The following is a 24,321-nucleotide window of genomic DNA, read 5'->3' as shown; positions in this document are numbered from 1 at the left end:
TGCTCCAGACAGAACAGTGCGAGTAGCTTGCTGTGTAGACCTGTTTTTTAACTGAAACTCACCCGGCATACACAGGTTCTTCAGAGCAAGATTAATCGAATCCTTATAGCATTTTATGCTGCACACTGGACATTCCCATGATTCCATCTGTTTCCAGTATTACTCCAGACAGGCTAGACAGCAGCTATGGCCACAGGACAGGTTCCTTTAGGGTTTTCTGAGCACACAGGACAGGAGAACAGGTTCCTTCATGGTTTCAGAGCGCACAGGACAGGAGAGAGCCTTCTCTGGGACAGACGCCTGGGAGGCCATTTTCTCACTCCCTAATGGCATTTGGAAGTTACTTTCAATGTGAAAGCTGCTGACTAAACCAGGGTGAGTTTTCTTACCACAGTGTTGATGAATAATTTTGCAGTTGTAGTTAGAAGACACAGGACTCAAACTATCTTACAGAACATATACACATAGATCTGGGAGATCTGTGTGTGTGAAGCCAGTAAAATGTGCATTGCCATGTAAACTGATATGTGAGAGGGGGGGGGGGAACTAAGCCATTTTCTAAAAAATAAAATATTAGTCTAGTTCTCAGCTGTTTGTATCAGTCTTGTTTAGTGAGCAGGGATTTAAATATCTGTGTTGCTGGGCTGGAGCTTCCTCCTACTCCTCAGTAGCTGCTGGAGTAAGTTGTGATTTACTGTGCTTAATTTGAGCCCTGTGGTGACAGAACAGGTCATTAAACACCAGTTTAATGTTACGGTCAGGGACTTTATTTTGGACCGGGGCCTGCTGGGTTAACCGTTTTATCCTGCTCTAACACTAGGGGCATGGTAGGGGTAAAACATGGAGATCTGTGTATACATGGGGAATGAACATACTGTACTAAACATACACATTGGTACAGAATACAATTTTTTTTAAAGACCAAATATATTGTTTAGTACAGTATGTTTATTCAAAATAGCAGGAGAAAATGAATCAAAGTAATAAATCAATGTGCAATATCGCAATACAATTAAGTGTGTGTGTGTGTGTGTGTGTGTGTGAGAGAGAGACAGACACAGAACACACCCTGAACACTTTCCCTACATGCCTCTGATCAAAATAAATCTCAACGCAGTCAGACAGAACATGCAACCCCAATACAGACTATCATGTTCAACCTAACCCTGTTGGACAGGAAACATTTCCTGAGAACACAAACCCTTTATGACACAAAGATATAACATAATACTGTGTGGTTAAATCCAAAACGAATTTTGTGGATGAGATACATTCAATTTAAAAATCAATTGAATTTTTTTGCTGGCGCACACCCAGAAAAATGTGTTTGTGTGGAGGTGCTGACTAATGGCAAATAAACTAAAATAAAGTCGCACACTCCATATATAAACTCACAGTAATTTATTGGGTATTTACCAATGTGTCGCCATCACTGTGCCTGAAGAAGGCCGAAACGTTGGTAAATACCCAATAAATTACTGGGAGTTTATATATGGAGTGTGCAACTTTATGAGATACATTCAATGCCATCAATAATATGATTATGGCTACAAGTCAGGTACCAGATGATTGACCGTAGAAACAGAAGACACAAAAGCAACACTGTTCTCCTCTAGATATTTCAAGGCCCTTCCAACATGGAAGCATGATTACACTAAAGACTTAAATAATGAGGATAGTCCAGTCCTCTGGCAGGAATACAATACCTAAATGTCCGTTCTTTGGCCACTGAGACAGACCCACCATGGCCATCTATAGTAGAGCTCACTTAAGTTGCCAGGGTAACAGGAAAACACCTGCAAGTTGAAGAGGCATGAACAGAACCACTAGTCTACAGGCTTTAACACTTGAGAAACAACAAACCCTAACACTCCTTACCCATCCCCAAATAAATCCTAAAGAAAGCAATTCCTCAAGTTGTCAATCTCTGGGATGCTGAGCATGTTTACATCATGAGGAGTCCTTTAAGTGACGAAAAAAAAGGTCTGCATCCCAATAGTGTCAAGTGGCGTTCTCCTTGGTCTGCAGTGATCTGAACACATAAGATAGGTGACAACAGTATACCTACCCGGAACTGGCTTTCAACTATGCAGTTGTTTTCCCCATCAGTGCAGATATACAACAAACTAATAAATAAACGTGAGGTCGGTCCTGGTCAATACAGTCCTGGTTTTTCCAACGGCTCTGCGCTTACATTGAAGGACTGACTACTGAAGCGCTGGTTCCAGGGTCAGTCAGAGTTGTAAATTCCAAATGATTGACTGCGGCTCCCATGTTTTGAGCTATGAGTTCCTTCAATATTTCTTTAAAACTCTGAGTTCCTGAATCCAGATTCCATGTGATTTAGTCATAGAAATCCCAATAAATACATCTCTATGCACAGTTGTATGATTCTACGACCTGTGTTGCATCCCTGGTAAATCCATCAATTGAGCCTGGGGACGAAGTTAGATCTCTGGGTTTAGGAGGGGATGGGGTGGAATGTTATTCAAAAAGGCTGAGTTCCAATTCCAGGATCCAAATCTGGCTCTCTTTCTCCAAACCATGTGCTGGGTCTCTTGGTCTATGGTTCTAGGACGGGGTGAGGTCAGGACTGGTCATCTCTGTGGTGGGGCTGGCTAGACACTCACTGGACTTCTGGCTGGCCAGGGACTTATTGCTGGCTACTGACTGCAGAGACCCACACAGACCTATCAGAGAGGGGGTGTCCTACTTCCCTGGGGAGCAGAAGAGGGGGTTAACACATGCAGAAAATTACTATTATTTATTGGTAGTGGGGGAGAGCACAGAAATGCACACACACCATGGTGGTGCCAGTGTGAGCTGGCTGGTCTAGTGTCCAGGTTGAGTGTGTGAGGGCTCCAGAGAGGTCTGGGACAGCTGCTCTAGACTGGAAATTCTTCCTGTAGAACACAGAGACATTAGAGTGGACTCTCTGGATGCATCTAAGTAGTGTGATGGCTACATTGGAATAACCATTTGGAATGTTAAAATTCTTTTTTTTCACAGAACTTCTCACAGGTACAATATATATATATATATATATATATAAATAAGCTGTCACCACATTTGGGTGGACCGTATAAAACCATACTATGGCGTGTAAGTGAGGAAGTTGTGGAATAGGAATTTATCCCCGTTTACATACTCCTCCCACTGCCCCACCCTATTCCTGTACAGCATGGTATCCAGGACAACAGCATTGGTATCCATGGCACTGGGTGAAGGCCACTGATTGGTCAGATGTGCAGTCAGTTCTTGTCTGGACCTCAAGTCATGGTTCTTCAGCACAATCCTTCAGCAGGATGAAATATACACGTACACAAACCTATACTGTCAAGACACTAGCTACTCCTATTGTGTTCCTGGAACATTCGGTCCCAAAATATGCTACGTACCCCAGTCTCTCTGTAATCTCTCCTCCCTATGTTGTGTCTGTAAATCCATACCCCTGACTGATTGTTGCATCTGGGAGATGCATCTGCGACAGCCCAAAGTCATGTGGTTTTCCAACAGCAAGGCTCAGATCAACATGGCAGTGTTGTTTATAAAATGTTTTCTTTATGTCTAAATAAACATCTATTCCCCATATCACACAGACTGAAATCATTGTACAATGTACACTATTATACTATCAATTAGTGAGAGAGAGCACATTTATCTACATGGTTCCTGTTTCAGTCATGTCTTTATCTACCAACATAGACAGGGCTCTAACTCCTCTAGCTCCACAATGAAATAGGGTGCAGGCCAGGCAGCAGGCTGTTAGCCAGCCTGCCAGCATAGTGGAGTCTGCCATTAGCACAGTCAGTGTAGTCAGCTCAGCTATCACCATTGAGACCGTGTCTGTGCCTCGACCTAGGTTGGGCAAAACTAAACATGGCGGTGTTCGCCTTAGCAATCTCACTAGGATAAAGACCACCTCCATTCCTGTCATTACTGAAAGAGATCATGATACCTCACATCTCAAAATAGGGCTACTTAATGTTAGATCCCTTACTTCAAAGGCAATTATAGTCAATGAACTAATCACTGATCATAATCTTGATGTGATTGGCCTGACTGAAACATGGCTTAAGCCTGATGAATTTACTGTTTTAAATGAGGCCTCACCTCCTGGCTACACTAGTGACCATATCCCCCGTGCATCCCGCAAAGGCGGAGGTGTTGCTAACATTTACGATAGCAAATTTCAATTTACACAAAAAAAAAAAATGACATTTTCGTCTTTTGAGCTTCTAGTCATGAAATCTATGCAGCCTACTCAATCACTTTTTATAGCTACTGTTTACAGGCCTCCTAGGCCATATACAGCGTTTCTCACCGAGTTCCCTGAATTCCTATCGGACCTTGTAGTCATAGCAGATAATATTCTAATCTTTGGTGACTTTAATATTCACATGGAAAAGTCCACAGACCCACTCCAAAAGGCTTTCAGAGCCATCATCGACTCAGTGGGTTTTGTCCAACATGTCTCTGGACCCACTCACTGTCACAGTCATACGCTGGACCTAGTTTTGTCCCATGGAATAAATGTGGTGGATCTTAATGTTTTTCCTCATAATCCTGGACTATCGGACCACCATTTTATTACGTTTGCAATTGCAACAAATAATCTGCTTAGACCCCAACCAAGGAACATCAAAAGTCGTGCTATAAATTCACAGACAACACAAAGATTCCTTGATGCCCTTCTAGACTCCCTCTGCCTACCCAAGGACGCCAGAGGACAAAAATCAGTTAACCACCTAACTGAGGATCTCAATCTAACCTTGCGCAATACCCTAGATGCAGTTGCACCCCTAAAAACAAAAAAAATTTCTCATAAGAAACTAGCTCCCTGGTACACAGAAAATACCCGAGCTCTGAAGCAAGCTTCCAGAAAATTGGAACGGAAATGGCGCCACACCAAACTGGAAGTCTTCCGACTAGCTTGGAAGGACGGTACCGTGCAGTACCGTAGAGCCCTTACTGCTGCTCGATCATCCTATTTTTCTAACTTAATTGAGGAAAATAAGAACAATCCGAAATTCCTTTTTAATACTGTCGCAAAGCTAACTAAAAAGCAGCATTCCCCAAGAGAGGATGACTTTCACTTTAGCAGTGATAAATTCATGAACTTCTTTGAGGAAAAGATTATGATTATTAGAAAGCAAATTACGGACTCCTCTTTAAACCTGCGTATTCCTCCAAACCTCAGTTGTCCTGAGTCTGCACAACTCTGCCAGGACCTAGGATCAAGAGAGACGCTCAAGTGTTTTAGTACTATATCTCTTGACACAATGATGAAAATAATCATGGCCTCTAAACCTTCAAGCTGCATACTGGACCCTATTCCAACTAAACTACTGAAAGAGCTGCTTCCTGTGCTTGGCCCTCCTATGTTGAACATAATAAACGGCTCTCTATCCACTGGATGTGTACCAAACTCACTAAAAGTGGCAGTAATAAAGCCTCTCTTGAAAAAGCCAAACCTTGACCCAGAAAATATAAAAAACTATCGGCCTATATCGAATCTTCCATTCCTCTCAAAAATTTTAGAGAAGGCTGTTGCGCAGCAACTCACTGCCTTCCTGAAGACAAACAATGTATACGAAATGCTTCAGTCTGGTTTTAGACCCCATCATAGCACTGAGACGGCACTTGTGAAGGTGGTAAATGACATTTTAATGGCATCGGACCGAGGCTCTGCATCTGTCCTCGTGCTCCTAGACCTTAGTGCTGCTTTTGATACCATCGATCACCACATTCTTTTGGAGAGATTGGAAACCCAAATTGGTCTACACGGACATGTTCTGGCCTGGTTTAGATCTTATCTGTCGGAAAGATATCAGTTTGTCTCTGTGAATGGTTTGTCCTCTGACAAATCAACTGTAAATTTCGGTGTTCCTCAAGGTTCCGTTTTAGGACCACTATTGTTTTCACTATATATTTTACCTCTTGGGGATGTTATTCGAAAACATAATGTAAACTTTCACTGCTATGCGGATGACACACAGCTGTACATTTCAATGAAACATGGTGAAGCCCCAAAATTGCCCTCGCTAGAAGCATGTGTTTCAGACATAAGGAAGTGGATGGCTGCAAACTTTCTACTATTAAACTCGGACAAAACAGAGATGCTTGTTCTAGGTCCCAAGAAACAAAGAGATCTTCTGTTGAATCTGACAATTAATCTTAATGGTTGTACAGTCGTCTCAAATAAAACTGTGAAGGACCTCGGCGTTACTCTGGACCCTGATCTCTCTTTTGAAGAACATATCAAGACCATTTCGAGGACAGCTTTTTTCCATCTACGTAACATTGCAAAAATCAGAAACTTTCTGTCCAAAAATGATGCAGAAAAATTAATCCATGCTTTTGTCACTTCTAGGTTAGACTACTGCAATGCTCCATTTTCCAGCTACCCGGATAAAGCACTAAATAAACTTCAGTTAGTGCTAAATACGGCTGCTAGAATCCTGACTAGAACCAAAAAATTTGATCATATTACTCCAGTGCTAGCCTCTCTACACTGGCTTCCTGTCAAAGCAAGGGCTGATTTCAAGGTTTTACTGCTAACCTACAAAGCATTACATGGGCTTGCTCCTACCTATCTCTCTGATTTGGTCCTGCCGTACATACCTATACGTACGCTACGGTCACAAGACGCAGGCCTCCTAATTGTCCCTAGAATTTCTAAGCAAACAGCTGGGAGGCAGGGCTTTCTCCTATAGAGCTCCATTTTTATGGAACGGTCTGCCTACCCATGTCAGAGACGCAAACTCGGTCTCAACCTTTAAGTCTTTACTGAAGACTCATCTCTTCAGTGGGTCATATGATTGAGTGTAGTCTGGCCCAGGAGTGGGAAGGTGAACGGAAAGGCTCTGGAGCAACGAACCGCCCTTGCTGTCTCTGCCTGGCCGGTTCCCCTCTTTCCACTGGGATTCTCTGCCTCTAACCCTATTACAGGGGCTGAGTCACTGGCTTGCTGGGGCTCTCTCATGCTGTCCCTGGAGGGGGTGCGTCACCTGAGTGGGTTGATTCACTGTTGTGGTCATCCTGTCTGGGTTGGCGCCCCCCCCCCCTTGGGTTGTGCCGTGGCGGAGATCTTTGTGGGCTATACTCAGCCTTGTCTCAGGATGGTAAGTTGGTGGTTGAAGATATCCCTCTAGTGGTGTGGGGGCTGTGCTTTGGCAAAGTGGGTGGGGTTATATCCTTCCTGTTTGGCCCTGTCCGGGGGTGTCCTCGGATGGGGCCACAGTGTCTCCTGACCCCTCCTGTCTCAGCCTCCAGTATTTATGCTGCAGTAGTTTATGTGTCGGGGGGCTGGGGTCAGTTTGTTATATCTGGAGTACTTCTCCTGTCCTATTCGGTGTCCTGTGTGAATCTAAGTGTGCGTTCTCTAATTCTCTCCTTCTCTCTTTCTTTCTCTCTCTCGGAGGACCTGAGCCCTAGGACCATGCCCCAGGACTACCTGACATGATGACTCCTTGCTGTCCCCAGTCCACCTGGCCATGCTGCTGTTCCAGTTTCAACTGACCTGAGCCCTAGGACCATGCCCCAGGACTACCTGACATGATGACTCCTTGCTGTCCCCAGTCTACCTGGCCATGCTGCTGCTCCAGTTTCAACTTCCACCTGACTGTGCTGCTGCTCTAGTTTCAACTGTTCTGCCTTATTATTATTCGACCATGCTGGTCATTTATGAACATTGAACATCTTGACCATGTTCTGTTATAACCTCCACCCGGCACAGCCAGAAGAGGACTGGCCACCCCACATAGCCTGGTTCCTCTCTAGGTTTCTTCCTAGGTATTGGCCTTTCTAGGGAGTTTTTCCTAGCCACCGTGCTTCTCCACCTGCATTGCTTGCTGTTTGGGGTTTTAGGCTGGGTTTCTGTACAGCACTTTGAGATATCAGCTGATGTACGAAGGGCTATATAAATAAATTTGATTTGATTTGGTCACGTTCGCGTGGGTCAAACAAAACCACCCTGATGATTGGTTGGCAATAGATCTTCCCACAATACAGGAGATGGCTGCAGAATTAAGTTGGTGAAGAGCAGAAACTTGCAGTCAATAATAACCTTTGATCACATTTTTGTAACTTTCAAGCAGTTGACATGTAGGTGCAAGTCAGACCATTTTTCTCCCACAATGCAACACATTTTGAAAGGCTTGACAAAAGTGATCCACTAACACGGCCATTGAGATTTGCACGATGCAACATGGTAGCTACGGGACAAAAACAGAGGTTAAGTTAAGCCTCACGCTCCAATGACCAGTTGTGGAAATTGACACACTACTGTGTACACGGTGCATCTACGTCATCTTACCGAGTCTACTTTTAAACCAAACTTAAAAACATCATAAGGATCAGATCAATTTTCACCTAAAAATGACATACCCAAATCTGCCTGTAGCAAGGATATGCATATTCTTGAAACCATTTGAAAGGAAACACTTTGAAGTTTGTGGAAATAATGTAGGAGAATAACACACATCTGGTAAAAGATAAAGAAAAAAAAAACATGCGCTTTTTTTAAAAACCATCTCTGAAATGCAAGAGAAAGACCATAATGTATTATTCCAGCCCAGGCGCAACTTAGATTTTGGCCACTAGGCAGCAGTGCATGTGCAAAGTTTTAGACAGTTCCAATGAACCATTGCACTGTTCAAGACTGCCCAAACGTGCCTATTTGGTTTATTAATACATTTTCAAGTTCATAATTGGGCACTCTCCTCAAACAATAACATGGTATTAACATGGCATTATACACACCGATCACAGAGGTTAACCTATGACCTGACCCATCACCTTATGTATTACTGGTCCATAGTGGCAGTCTGCCCCTAACACTAAAACAAAAATATATATTTATCTTCATAAAATAAACTAAATTAAAAAGACAAGTGGATCAGAAAACTGAACTTCAAATAACAACCTTGTGTCACACACACACACACTTTACTATACCTGTAAGTATAAGTCCTCAGAAAAGTGGGGACATTTTGCAGGTCCTCACTTGTGAAAATAACTATTTTAGTCTTAAGGGTTAGGTTTAGGGTTAAGGTTAGAATTAGGGTTAGGTTTAGGAGTTAAGGTTGTTGGTCCCCAAGAAGTCCTCACAAGTATAGTAAGACATAGCTGTGTGCACTACTCCTGCATCCCTGGCCCTCTCGCTGTGGTTAAAATGTCACACTCACAGCTGGTCATTCCACCCACTCACAGATACAAAAACTCACAGTTGGTCCTGGAGCTCCAGTACGATGTATTCTAGTTGTTCCTTCTCCAGTGTGTGTGAGAGGTGTGTGTCTGTTAGTCTCTGCTGAAGAGCTTTGTTCTGAGGAATCACTTGAGACAGCTGGGCCTCTCTCAGACGAACCATCTCTTCCAGATAACACTAGCGCACACACACACGTGAGTTGTTGCATTACATTTTTTGCAGTAGCAAAACAGATAAACAAGGGAAGATTTTTGTTTTGGTAAAGGAGGCACTATAGATTTGTACTCTGGTGAGGATGGAATGAATGATATCAAGCTGTGTGCGCATTTCCATTTCCTCAACAGAGCACTGCCAGTTAGCCTGACATTGATTTCTAACTTTCCAATTATTCCACAGACACCTCACAGTCTCAGTGTCTCATGCACAAATATACCTGCATTCTATAGTGCAATACAGTGTTCTGCAGCACACACAATACACATACTGAGACGTTACCTTCTGTTCCAGTGCCATGCGGTATTTCTGCTCGAGTAGTTTACACCTGCAGACCCAGCTGCTCTGCTCGGTTAAGATGGCCTCCGCAGTGCTGGCGGCCATCTTTTCAGGGGTGGTGTTCTCGCTGCCGCTGCTCCCCAGGGTCCTCAACTCCTCATCACTACTGATGCTGTTCTCTCTACACAGGGGGAAAGGGTACACTTCAGAGGGTACTACAGAGGGGGTAGGAGTTCAACTTGTAGGGCACATACAGGGGGAAGGGTACATAATAGCAGGTAAAGGACTAAAAGATTGAATCCCACATACCTCTGAATCGACTTCAGATAAGGCGTATAGTCAATCACCGCTGGGCAGCTTCCATTCAGCCCTTCCCCTTTCAGACAGAAGCTAACCACCAGAGGAAAACACACTTTAATTGAGACCTTTACTGTATAACCTGAGCTCTGACTCAGCAACACTATAAATAATATAAGAGTACCTGAAGTCAATGGTGTTGAGACCGATGAGTGTATCTGCTAGCAGCCCCGCCTCCTCACCTAGCATGATGGCCCCATCCTCATACCATCTCCTACACAACATAGAAAACACACACTAGCTCCATCCTCAGAACACCTAAAACCAACACTCAACTCAGTCTGGTGTTTTGTATTGCCATTGTGTGTGTGTGTGCCAGAGAGAAAGACCTGGTGGTTTTGAAGTCCCTCAGGGCGGAGGAGATGTACTCAGACAGCCTCTTCTCCATCAGCACCAGCCTGATCCACGCCCGACCCTGTGGACACACACAGTTCTTAAGTTTCCATTATACATCAGACCTGCATAGTAGCTCTTTAAAACAGACATCATTATAATACAAATACATGCTGCCCTTCCCACTTAGCCTCAGTCAGCTGATTGAGTTTGTGCACCTGCACGCAAGTGTGCATGCATGGGTGCGTACGTGTGTGCCGGAGCTGTGGCGTTCTCTTGGACAACACTACAGTATTCATTGTTTAAAGCTTCTGAACAAAGCAGTCTTTTGTTCTGTGTGTAATTTCATCCAGTAGAAAAGGCTGAGAGAGTTGTGTGTGTGTTTTAGATCTGTGGGAATATTGATGTTATCATTAAGGTCCATGGCTCATGGCTTTCCAGGGTAACCAGCAACCTCTCTCGTGCAGACACACACACACACACACACACACACACACCTTAGCTCTGGAGGAGCGGACATTCTCCATGCTCTCAATGCTGTGGATGCAGCTGGGAGAGACTTTACTGCAGGCTGCTTTCACATAATCCCAGAAACTACGATGAGTCTCATAACCAAACCACGTAGTCTGACCTGGGAGGAGGGAGAGAGAGCGAGAGAGCTACATTTATAGGTGGCATATTGACTCCTATACCCAGCAACCCTGCAGTGGTCCAGATGGGAAGGGCTTTTAGCATGTGATGGTGTGTTACTCTACCTTTGAGTCTGTGACTGAGGATCTGTTCCAGGATGGAGACGAAGTTGGTGAACTCTGGAGAGGAGTCGTCTATCGTGTCTAAACAGGAGCGGTCAAGCAACGTCTTCACTGAAAACCTGCACACACACACAGTTAACGGAGTCTGCACTGGGTTCCAACCGGATCAGCGCTTTTCTGACATGCTGTTAAATGTGACTCTAGGGAGAGGAGATCATCTGACTGAACAGATGATTTATAGGCTTTAGGAAACCCAATCTCTACTGCACACTGTATCAGTGGAGCGTTGACAATATACAAAAATTATTATTATTCTTTTTAAATCACTGTCATAAGCATATAGGTAGATTGCACGGAGGTCAGATTGTGGGGCATGACAACAATGATAGGGCTCCTGACCAGAGAGACTAACTAGTGTCTAGGTTATTAAGCACAGAGGAGATTTAATGGAATGAAGCAAACACAGGAAATGACTGTGTTGATTCTGGAATACAGGGATGCATCGCAGTAGTCTTAAATGGCCTCATTTCCATGTTGGTCAGACAGAGATGCAACAGTCATCTCTGTGCTGTGGGGCTTGTACTGCAGACACACAGTAGCAGGTTAAGTGGCAGTGGGGTGACTGGCCTGTCCTGTTTAGAGGAAGCTTTAAGGTTTCAGTTTTTTCCATTACATACACAGGAAGAGGGAGACATACCAAATTCCCCCACTAGAATCCAATCCCCATACTTTAATGAAGACAGATTCCCCCCTGCGGGATGTCGAAGCTATCATTTCCAGGGATAGGGACATGTACTAGTCTGTGGCGACCTAAATGCCAGAACCGGACACCTCAGCACACAGGGGGACAAACACCTACCTGGAGGTGACAGCATTCCCGAGTGGCGCAGCGGTCTAAGACACTGCATGTCAGTGCAGTACCTGGTTTGGAGCCGTGATTGGGCAGCACACAACTAGGTCCAGCGTCATCAGAGTTTGGCCATCATTGTAAATAAGAATTTGTTCTTAACTGACTTGCTTAGTTAAATAAAATATATAATTCCCTCCCCCACAACAAAAACAGGTCACAATTCCTGCAGCTTTGTTGCACGCTGGGTATGGTATGTACATAGTCAATGGTAGGCTTCAAGGGGACTCCTACGGTAGGTACACCTATAGCTTATCCCTAGACTACTTTATCACTGACCTTAACGGAGTCTCACAGATATATACAGTTGAAGTTGGAAGTTTACATACACCTTAGCCAAATACATATAAACTCGTTTTCACAATTCCTGACATTTAATCAGAGTAAAAATTCCCTGACTTATGATCATCACTTTATTTTAAAAATGTGAAATGTCAGAATAATAGTAGAGAATGATTTATTTCATCACATTCCCAGTTGGGTCAGAAGTTTACATGCACCCAATTAGTATTTGGTAGCATTGCCTTTAAATTATTTAACTTGGGTCAAACGTTTTGGGTAGTCCTCCACAAGCTTCCCACAATACGTTGGGTGAAATTTGGCCCATTCCTCCTGACAGAGCTGGTGTAACTGAGTCAGGTTTGTGGGCCTCCTTACTCGCACACGCTTTTTCAGTTCTGCCCACAAATTTTCCATAGGATTGAGGTCAGGGCTTTGTTTTCCACTCCAATACCTTGACTTTGTTGTCCTGAAGCAATTTTGCCACATCTTTGGAAGTATGCTTGGGGTCATTGTCCATTTGGAAGACCCATTTGTGACCAAGCTTTAACTTCCTGACTGATGTCTTGAGATGTTGCTTCAATATATCCAGAGTCTTCCTGCCTCATGATGCCATCTATTTTGTTAAGTGCACAAGTCCCTCATGCAGCAAAGCACCCCCACAACATGAAGCTGCCCCCGTGCTTCAGTTGGGACAGTGTTCGTCGGCTTGCAAGCCTCCCCTTTAACCTCCAAACATAACGATGGTCATGATGGCCAAACAGTCAGACCAGAGGACATTTCTCCAAAAAGTACATCCCCATGTGCAGTTGCAAACTGTAGTCTGGCTTTTTTTAATGGCAGTTTGGAAGCAGTGGCTTCTTCCTTGCTGAGCGGCATTTCAGGTTGTATCGATATAGGTCTCGTTTTACTGTGGATATACAGTGGGCTCCAAAATGACTGGCACCCCTGACTGGCAATGCACCAACAATTCTTAAACAAATAGAAACAATATAATTAAAGATACTCAAAATACCAACATGTGAGAAATACTGTACTTTATTAAAAGTTTCAATGGAACCAAAATAATTTATTGATTTAATGAAAATCAATGTCCTCCAAATCAAGGTTTCACAATTAATGGCACCCTTAAAGATTGTAAATAACATCTACAAAAAATTTAACCAAATTAAATTCCACTTATTTAAGTTTATCTAAGTCTTAAGGAACTATATTGAGCCATTGCATCACTTCCTGTTTCCCTAGGGTATAAAAATGAGGTAACACATGCAATATCCCGCTGTCATCCAACACCACGAAGACAAAAGAACTGGCAGTTCAAAAGAGACAAATGGTTGTAGACCTTCATGCATCTGGTAATGGCTACAAGATCCACAAACTATTGAATATACCACTGAGCACTGTCAGGGCAATTCTTAAATTCAAAAGATATGGCACAGTTGAAAAGCTCACAGGTCGAGGACTCAAATGCATTTGAGGATGATAAAAGAAGCAATAAAATCCCCAAGATTCACTGTGAAAGAATTGCAGGCCTTGGTGATGTCTTGGGGTCACCAGGTTTCAAAAAGCACCATCAGAAGCCACCTCCACAACCACAGGCTCTTTGGAAGAGTTACCAGAAGAAAGCCCTTAATGACCCCAAGACACAGACGCAAGCACTTGGAGTTTGCCAAACGTCATTTAAATTATGACTGGAAGAAGGTGCTCTGGTCAGAGGAGACCAAAATGGAACGTTTGTCAGATACAGCATCGGCATGTTTGACGTCGAAACAGAGATGCATACAAGGAGAGGCACCTCATACCCACGGTGAAACAGAGATGCATACAAGGAGAGGTACCTCATACCCATGATGAAACAGAGATGCATACAAGGAGAGGCACCTCATACCCACGATGAAACAGAGATGCATACAAGGAGAGGCAGCTCATACCCACGGTGAAATATGGAAGGGGGTCAGTGATGTTTTGGGGCGGTTTTAATTCCAGAGGTCTAGGGGCACTGGTTAAGATTGATGGCATGATGAATTCCACGAAGTATCTGGCAATTTTGGCTGGCAATCTGGTTGCCTCTGCCAGAAGGTTGGGCCGTAGGTGGACTTTCCAACAAGACAATGACCCGAAACATACCTCAAGATCCACACAGAAATGGTTCTGTGACAACAAAATCAATGTTCTGCCATGGCCATCTCATGGCCGGACCTCAATCCAATCGAAAACCTGTGGGCTGAGTGGAAGAGAGCAGTTGATAAGTGCAAACCCCAAAATATGAAGAATCGGCATAGAGGAATGGTCCAAAATCCCTCCAAATATGTTCCTTAACCTTGTCAAACATTACAGGAAAAGACTCCATGCTGTTATCCTTGCCAGAGGTGGTTGCACTAAGTACTAAATGAGTGCCAATAATTATGAAACCTTGATTTTGGTTAAATTGATTTTGTATTAAATAATTGTATGATTTTGGTTGGTTCCATTGAAACATTAATAAAGTGCAGTACTTCTCACATGTTGGTATTTTGAGTTTCTCTATAATTATATTGTCGATATTTTTTTAAGTATCGTTTGTGCATTGCCAGTCAGGGGTGCCAGTAATTGTAGAGCCCACTGTAGATACTTTTGTACCTGCTTCCTCCAGCAGCTTCACAAGGTAATTTGTTGTTGTTCTGGGATTGATTTGCACTTTTCGCACCAAAGTACATTTATCTCTAGAAGACATAACACGTCTCCATCATGAGCGGTACAACGGCTGCGTGGTCCCATGGCGTTTATACTTGTTCATCTGTACAAACAATAGTACACGTGGTTCCTCCAGGCATTTGGAAATTGCTCCCAAGGATGAACCAGACTTGTGGAAGTCTACAATTATTTTTCTGAGGCCTTGGCTGATTTCCTCATGTCGTCAAGCAAAGATACACTGAGTTTGAAGGTAGGCCTTGAAATACATCCACAGGTACACCTCCAATTGGCTAATTGCCATAATTGAAGTCTATCATACGTTTCTAAAGCCATGACATGATTTTCTGGAATTTTCCAAGCTGTTTAATTAATTAATTAATTAATTAGTCAACATAGTGCATTTAAAATTAGGGCCGAATTCAAGTTCATAACAATCGGAAATCGGTATTTTTGGGCACCGATTTTCTTTTATACCTTTATTTAACTAGGCAAGTCAGTTAAGAACAAATTCTTATTTTCAATGACAGCCTAGGAACAGTGGGTTAACTGCCTTATTCAGGGGCAGAACGACAGATTGGTTCCCCCGAGCTGACAAGGTGACAATCTTCAACCTTACAGTTAACTAGTCCAACGCAATAACGACCTGCCGCTCTCGTTGCACTCCACAAGGAGACTGCATGTTACGAGAATGCAGTAAGCCAAGGTAAGTTGCTAGCTAGCATTAAACTTCTTATAAAAAAACAATCATGATCACTAGTTAACTACACATGGTTGATGATATGACTAGATATTATCTAGCGTGTCCTGCATTGCATATAATCTGACTGAGCATACAAGTATCTGACTGAGCGGTGGTAGGCAGAAGCAGGCATGTAAACATTCATTCAAACAGCACTTGTGCGTTTTTTGCCAGCAGCTCTTCGTTGTGCGTCAAGCATTGCACTGTTTATGACTTCAAGCCTATCAACTCCCGAGATGAGGCTGGTGTAACCGAAGTGAAATGGCTAGCTAGTTAGCATGCGCTAATTGTCGCTGTGTTGCTGATTTGAGCCCAGGGAGGAGCGAGGAGAGGGACGGAAGCTATACTGTTACACTGGCAAAACTAAAGTGCCTATAAGAACATCCAATAGTCAAAGGTTAATGAAATACAAATGGTATAGAGGGAAATAGTCCTATAATAACTACAACCTAAAACGTCTTACCTGGGAATATTGAAGACTCATGTTAAAAGGAACCACCAGCTTTCATATGTTCTCATGTTCTGAGCAAGGAACTTAAACATTAGCTTTCTTACATGGCACCTATTGCACTTTTACTTCTAACACTCTGCTTTTGCATTATTTAAACCAAATTGAACATGTTTCATTATTTACTTGAGGCTACATTTATTTTATTGATGTATTACATCAAGTTAAAATAAGTGTTCATTCAATATTGTTGTAATTGTCATATAAATAAATAAAATAAATAAAGGCATTGAAAAATCATAATTGGTCAACCTGATATATATAACACACACACACTGCTCAAAAAAATAAAGGGAACACTTAAACAACACAATGTAATTCCAAGTCAATCACACTTCTGTGAAATCAAACTGTCCACTTAGGAAGCAACACTGATTGACAATAAATGTCACATGCTGTTGTGCAAATGGAATAGACAACAGGTGGAAATTATAGGCAATTAGCAAGACACCCCCAATAAAGGAGTGGTTCTGCAGGTGTTGACCACAGACCACTTCCCAGTTCCTATGCTTCCTGGCTGATGTTTTGGTCACTTTTGAATGCTGGCGGTGCTTTCACTCTAGTGGTAGCATGAGACTGAGTCTACAACCCACAAAAGTGGCTCAGGTAGTGCAGCTCATCCAGGATGACACATCAATGCGAGCTGTGGCAAGAAGGTTTGCTGTGTCTGTCAGCGTAGTGTCCAGAGCATGGAGGCGCTACCAGGAGACAGGCCAGTACATCAGGAGACGTGGAGGAGGCCGTAGGAGGGCAACAACCCAGCAGCAGGACCGCTATCTCCGCCTTTGTGCAAGGAGGAGCAGGAGGAGCACGAGGAAGGCATTGCTGCTATGGACTGGCCCGCCCGTTCCCCAGACCCGAATCAAATTGAGCACATCTGGGACATCATGTGTGGTTTTCCACTTTAATTTTGAGTGTGACTCCAAATCCAGACCTCCATAGGTTGGTCAATTTGATTTCCATTGATAATTGTGTGATTGTTGTCAGCACATTCAACTATGTAAAGAAAAAAGTATTTAATAAACATTTCATTCATTCAGATCTAGGATGTGTTATTTTAGTGTTCCCTTTATTTTTTTGAGCAGTGTATATTAATATAAATGAATTGGGCACAAGAACAGTCTGCAGCCTCACCCTACTAGAATATGTAGTCAAATGTCTACGGTTTGCTGATGATCTGATGCTTCTGCTCACCAACCAAGGAGGGCTTACAGTACCACCTAGATCTTCTGCACAGATTCTGTCAGACCTGGGCCCTGACAGTAAGTCTCAGTAAGACAAAAATAAGTGTTCCAAAATAGGTCCAGTCGCCAGGACCACAAATAACAATTCCATCTAGACACTGTTAACAAAAAAGGCAACTAGAATGCTATTTGGCCCTAAACAGAGTACAGAATGGCAGAATACCTGACCACTGTGGCTGACCCAAACTTAAGCTGAGCTTTGACTATGTAGACTCAGTGAGCATAGCCTTGCTATTGAGAAAGGCCACCGAAGGCAGACCTGGCTCTCAAGAGAAGACAGGCTGTGTGCTCACTGCCCACAAAATGAGGTGGAAACTGAGCTTCTCTTCCTAACCTCCTGCCAAATGTATGAGCATAGAGGCATATTTCCCTCAGATTACACAGATCCACCAAGAATTCAAAAAACAAACCCAATTTTGATAAACTCCCATACCTACTTAGTGAAATCACAGTGTGACATCACAGCAGCAAGATGTGTGAACTGTTGCAAAAGAAAAAGGGCAACCAGTGAAGAACAAACACCATTGTAAATAGAACCCATATGTATTTTCCCTATTGTACATCGTTACAACACTATATATAGACAATGTCATTTGAAATGTCTATTATTTTGGAACTTCTGTGAGTAATGTTTAATATTACTTTTTGTATTGTTAATCATCTACTTGCTTTAGCAATGTAAACATATGTTTCCCATGCCAATAAAGCCCCTAGAATTGAATTGAGAGGAGAGGGAGAGAGAAAGAGAAAAAACACAACAAGCATCAGATGTTTTTAGTGGCCTACTCCTCCACTTCTAAGAAGGCATTTAGGCACACATAGATCTGATGACATGTAGACACAGGTGCTCAGAGGTCTCAGGAGAACTTAAATGAGTGCCCGTCTACCCTGTGTACCACTGAATCCTGATCAACAAGTTCAGACCTAAAACGGTTACGGTTGTCCTTATACATCTCCCCCCACCCCATCAGTGATTAGAAATGACAGTTCCCAGAGCATGGTAGATGACATTCCAAAAGAATTGTCACATGCTTTGTAAACAGGTGTAAACTAACAGTGAAATGCTTACTGACGGGCCCTTAATGCAGAGACAAAAACATTTGAAAAAGATAACGTGGAATAAATCCACAATGAGTCAGGATAACTTGGGGTACACGGGGTAGCAGTACTGAATCCATGTCCAGGGGTACGAGGTAATAGAGTTCGATATGTAGACATAGGTAGGTATAAATTAACTAGGCAACAAGATAAATAAAGTAGCAGCAGCATAGTTAGTGCAAAAAGGGTCAATGCAGAAAGTTAAATAGTTTACCAATAGCTACCCAGACCAACTATTTACTGGTCTTATGGCTTAGAGTTAGCAGCTGTTCAGGGTTCTGTTGGTACCACTTGCCATGCGTTTGCAGAGAGAAGAGTCTATGACTTGGTTGGCTGGAGTCTGACCATTTTTAAGGCCTTCCTCAGACACTGCCTGGTATAGAGGGTCTAGAGGGCAGGGAGCCCAGCCCCAGGGATGAACTGGGCCTTACGCACTAACCTAGCGCCTTCCGGTTGGACGTCAAGCAGTTGCCACACCAAGTGGTGATGCACGACTGTATTGGTGTCTGTGGACCATGATAATTCCTTAGTGATGAGGACACAGGAACTTCACAGCCTTGTCTGCATATTAAGTCAATGAAACAAATAAACTGTATCTATTCATGTTCTGCAGCAGTGTTTGATTGGATCTGAACTCATGCCACAGGATTTATATTTTCATTATTCAGATCATTGGTTAAGGCAGAGTCGGTCCTGATGACCCAAAGCGATTATTAAGACTAGAGCAGTTGCTCACTATAAACTAACGTATATTGAACCCAAGTGCTCTGCATACATCAACTAAGAGTTTGAGAGCTTGGGACTATAATAAGGTTATAGATAATTGGCTTCAAAGTTCCAACCCCTCATTGGTTTGAAAGGTGTCAGCGATTTTTATATTGTATTCTGTTCCACTTAACATGAATTGGAGTATTTAGACTACTGTATACGTAGAGAACAGTACAAGGCTGTCAATAACTCAATCTGGACAAAATGCAAGTAGAACCTTATAGTCCCAAGCGCTCGATTTAGCTCACTGAGAAAGCCTAGGCATTAGCTTAGTGAGCTAACATGAGTCTTCGGGAATCAGGCAAGGTTACTCACCACGTGAGCATAGTTCACCAAACCAACTAAATAATATCACAAGAACTGCACATTAAATGTTTTAGAAAATAGACATTCCTGGAGAAAACTCTGACACAGGTTGTGAAAAGCCACTCCAGAAAGGGAAAACAAAGCCTGATAAATCTTCGGTTGTGGTTTCCTCACCTGTCACCAACCATGGCTTGGAGATGAGATACACCACCTCGCCATGAAAATAAACCGCAGCCCTGGGGACATGCGAGTACAATGCCCACTCCCTGCTTTCTGATAGCAGTGATCTGTAATGGTGATGCACCAGTAGTCATGTGTGGGAGCAGCAAAAAGGGGCTAACGTGGCTACTGATTGAGTGAGAGTATGTAGCATATATCTCGTCTACCAAATCTCTCTCTTCACTAGAACCACAGGGGGCATACGGCTGGGTCTGATGGAGCTATACTTGATAGGGCGTTCAACAGCATGATGATGTTATCCACAGAGAACGACATCTAAAACACACACACTTTCGTATAATACACACTTATACATGTGAAATAGGACAAATATAAGCACCCACCAAACTATTATTATTTATACTGTTCGTAGAGCATGAGACTTCAGATTAATAAATTGAGTCGTCACACAGTTCCGTGCCAATTCATAGCTGTGTGCTGAATTACCTTCGTTCATGTGAAATCTATAGACAATACCGGTATTGGAGTTGGGCACCTAATTAATGAAGGTAACTGATTCCATAAATGATTAAGGCTCATAGGTGGCGGCGGCGGGTGTGTGTGTGTGACCATTGGAGAACCCTCGGAACTAGTGCGGCGTTATAGGCTACAGTTCATGTCGATATAACACCATCAATACTGTAATGTAAACGCAATACCACTGAAGCAAGACAACGGCTGGTCCGTTATGTGCGCTATTTAGAAATATAACCTATATCACCAATTACCCTACCGTCTTCAACAGCATCCACACACAATCACCAGTCGCGTGAGAATGCGGTCATTTATCATCTTACCAATTAGTAAATTAACACAATCAAGCCGAGCATTCTTTTACCTGCAGACAGTCAGTAGATTCCTCCTCTCCACAGCTCCGCTTCTGGCAGCGTCCTGTTTGCGAGCTACATGCAGCCCCAGGCTACGTGACGCCATCCTCGCCACAGTTAGTCGTATCTCCCCAGTCTAGGTGCCCAGTATTTGCTGTCCTTGTTTCTTTTAAATCAGCAGGTTGGGTTCAACAGTGCACGCCACCGCCCGCGGGCTCTATCCGCGTCACTCCAGCACGCTCGCTCGTTTGTTGAAAGTCAACGTATAGGGCAAGAGGGAGGTGGATGAACAGAAATCACCCAGTAATTTGGGAGAGAAACAGTCACGGGGTTGTGCTAAAACGCCCAAACCAAGTGCTGGGAAGTGTGAGCGGTTTAAATTCCTGTTTAGAGCGAATTAGGCTACCGATGGTAACCTCGATGGTCTTGGGAGACGAAGAGACTTTCTATGTGTGCATCCCAATAGTATAAAAAAGTACTTTATTCTCTCCTACATCTGCACCCATCTAAAAAGGTTTAATGAAAATATTTCACACCAAACATACCCTGGTACCAGATTGGTTTGTGATCATGTCAACTCCAGTGCTGTCATTGTTAAGCCAACACTTGGCATGCCAATTCAATAAGGAGTTATGGCATTTAGAGTTCGCAAGAGAGTAGAAATAGACTGGCACCCAGGCTAGCTGAAACAAGAGAGTTCGTTTAGGTTTTGGCTACTTCCTGTACAGGCCCAGTTGCCTATTATTTCATAGAGAATGAAAGAGGACTAGTAGCCAAAAGGTTATATCAACATGGGCTGCGCCATTGAGGGCCATTTTAATGTTGTCAACTTGGTGGGAGTTCCAACTTCAAGACTGTGGACAGTGGCTGGCCGAAGCTGGAGCAACGTCAATGGCAGCTGGGAGAATCACTTGAAGAATAATCATAGAGATAGATTCAGGACTTATCTTTGTATCAGTGCCATTATAGTGTCTGTGGCAGCATGGGCAACGCCATTGAGGATATCTCCATATTGAAGTAGTACATATTGAAGTAGTACATAGCCTCCACGTGCCTGTATGACCTCCCTACAACGCCTGGGCATGCTCCTGATGAGGTGGCGGATGGTCTCCTGAGGGATCTCCTCCCAGACCTGGACTAAAGCATCCGCCAACTCCTGGAAAGTCTGTGGTGCAACGTGGTGTTGGTGGATGGAGCGAGACATGATGTCCCAGATGTGCTCAATTGGATTCAGGTCTGGGGAACGGGCGGGCCGGTCCATAGCATCAATGCCTTCCTCTTGTAGGAACTGCTGACACACTCCATTCACATGAGGTCTAGCATTGTCTTGCATTAGGAGGAACCCAGAGCCAACCGCACCAGCATATGGTCTCACAAGGGGTCTGAGGATCTCATCTCGGTACCTAATGGCAGTCAGGCTACCTCTGGCGAGCACATGGAGGGCTGTGTGGCCCCCCAAAGAAATGCCACCCCACACCATGACTGACCCACCACCAAACCGGTCATGCTGGAGGCTGTTGCAGGCAGCAGAACGTTCTCCACGGCGTCTCCAGACTCTGTCACGTCTGTTACGTGCTCAGTGTGAACCTGCTTTTATCTGTGAAGAGCACAGGGCGCCAGTGGCAATTTGCCAATCTTGGTGTTCTCTGGCAAATGCCAAACGTCCTGCACGGTGTTGGGCTGTAAGCACAACCCCCACCTGTGGACGTCGGGCCCTCATACCACCCTCATGGAGTCTGTTTCTGACTGTTTGAGCAGACACATGCACATTTGTGAGCTGCTGGAGATCATTTTGCAGGACTCTGGCAGTGCTCCTCCTGTTCCTCCTTGCACAAAGGCGGAGGTAGCGGTCCTGCTGCTGGGTTGTTGCCCTCCTACGGCCTCCTCCACATCTCCTGATGTACTGGCCTGTCTCCTGGTAGCGCCTCCATGCTCTGGACACTACGCTGACAGACACAGCAAACCTTCTTGCCACAGCTTGCATTGATGTGCCATCCTGGATGAGCTGCACTACCTGAGCCACTTTTGTGGGTTGTAGACTCCTTCTCATGCTACCACTAGAGTGAAAGCACCGCCAGCATTCAAAAGTGACCAAAACATCAGCCAGGAAGCATAGGAACTGAGAAGCCACCTGCAGAACCACTCCTTTATTGGGGGTGTCTTGCTAATTGCCTATAATTTCCACCTGTTGTCTATTCCATTTGCACAACAGCATGTGAAATTTATTGTCAATCAGTGTTGCTTCCTAAGTGGACAGTTTGATTTCACAGAAGTGTGATTGACTTGGAGTAACATTGTGTTGTTTAAGTGTTCCCTTTATTTTTTTGAGCATTGTATATTGATGATGTTCAGAATGAGAATAATCTTTATTCGCCAAATATAAGCTATTTATATGTATAGTAATTTGACTAGCTGAAATGGTGCTGCAACAATAAACAGAAAGCAAAGCAAGGTTTTTTATGTTAATTTAATCAGGCCACAGGCCACATTGAAAGTGTTCGAACTGTGTTCTCTGTTATGATATGATATGATACGGTGGCAGGTAGCCTAGTGGTTAGAGTGGTGGGCCAGTAACTAAAAGGTTGCTGGTTCAACTACCTGAGCTGACAAGGTGAAATCTGTTTCTCTGCCCTTGAGGAAGGCACTTAACCCTAATTTCTCCGAAGGGTGCTGTACCACTATTGCTGACCCAGTAAAACCACCCCCAGCTGGTGTGTAAAAATATATTGGAATGTCAGTTTTCAGGTAGATGGGGACCCCCAGTGGCCATGGAGTGAGCTGCAGCTGTTCCAATACCTGCATCCTTCCTCCCCTTTCCTGAAGTGCCTTGGACACTGATCTGACACACGCTCAGTGGGAATAGTCAGTATGGTGTTTATAGCAGAGGAGATTCACAGGGGCATTTGGTGAGTTTAAGGCACATGTGTCAGACTCCTTCCATGGAGGCTGAGTGTCTGTGGGTATTCACTCCTTTGTACTTGATTGATGAATTAAAGTCACTAATTAGCAAATAATTCCCCTCACCTGGTTGTCTAGGTGTTAATTGAAAGGAAAAGGCAGCAGATGCTAGGCCCTCCATGGAATGAGTTTGACACCCCAGGTTTAAGGGGATTCATGGATATTGAAAAAAGTGTTTTTGGGCTACTGATGAAATGCAATAGACTACTTATCTACCCCAAGACAACAACTCTACTGAGACAGACTGATCAAAACTCTAATGAGACAGACCAATCAAAACTCTAATGAGACAAACCAATCAAAACTACTGAAACAGACCAATCAAAACTCTACTGAAACAGACCAATCAAAACTCTACTGAGACACAGACCAATCAAAACTCTACTGAAACAGACCAATCAAAACTCTACTGAAAACAGACCAATCAAAACTCTACTGAAACAGACCAATCAAAACTCTACTGAGACACAGACCAATCAAAACTCTACTGAAACAGACCAATCAAAACTCTACTGAGAGACCAATCAAAACTGTTTTGATGTGTTTTGTGTTGTCACTTTTCTCTCTGAGGAAACAAGATGCCTCATCTCGGGGGTTAAACTATTTTCGAACTAAACGAGAGGTGCCCCTACTGCAGGGGTAGCCAACTAGAT

General features: G+C 43.6%; 1 protein-coding gene across 1 annotated transcript; it reads right to left on the bottom strand.

Annotated features, from left to right (window-relative positions):
- Positions 1-744: 744 nt before the first annotated feature.
- Positions 745-21,051, bottom strand: LOC109883207 (RUN domain-containing protein 3B-like). The gene is given in 12 exon segments (XM_031836913.1): positions 745-2,717; positions 2,804-2,856; positions 2,858-2,935; positions 3,149-3,295; positions 9,228-9,385; positions 9,704-9,881; positions 10,010-10,090; positions 10,182-10,271; positions 10,387-10,472; positions 10,888-11,021; positions 11,146-11,261; positions 20,722-21,051. Coding segments are annotated over 12 exon segments (1,362 nt in total). The 5' UTR covers positions 20,817-21,051; the 3' UTR covers positions 745-2,571.
- Between the last annotated feature and the right edge of the window lie 3,270 nt (positions 21,052-24,321).

Source organism: Oncorhynchus kisutch, linkage group LG2 (assembly GCF_002021735.2).
Source record: "Oncorhynchus kisutch isolate 150728-3 linkage group LG2, Okis_V2, whole genome shotgun sequence".
Lineage (NCBI taxonomy): Eukaryota > Metazoa > Chordata > Actinopteri > Salmoniformes > Salmonidae > Oncorhynchus > Oncorhynchus kisutch.
Note: the sequence above shows the minus strand (reverse complement) of the source record. Positions and strands in the feature narration are given on the sequence as shown.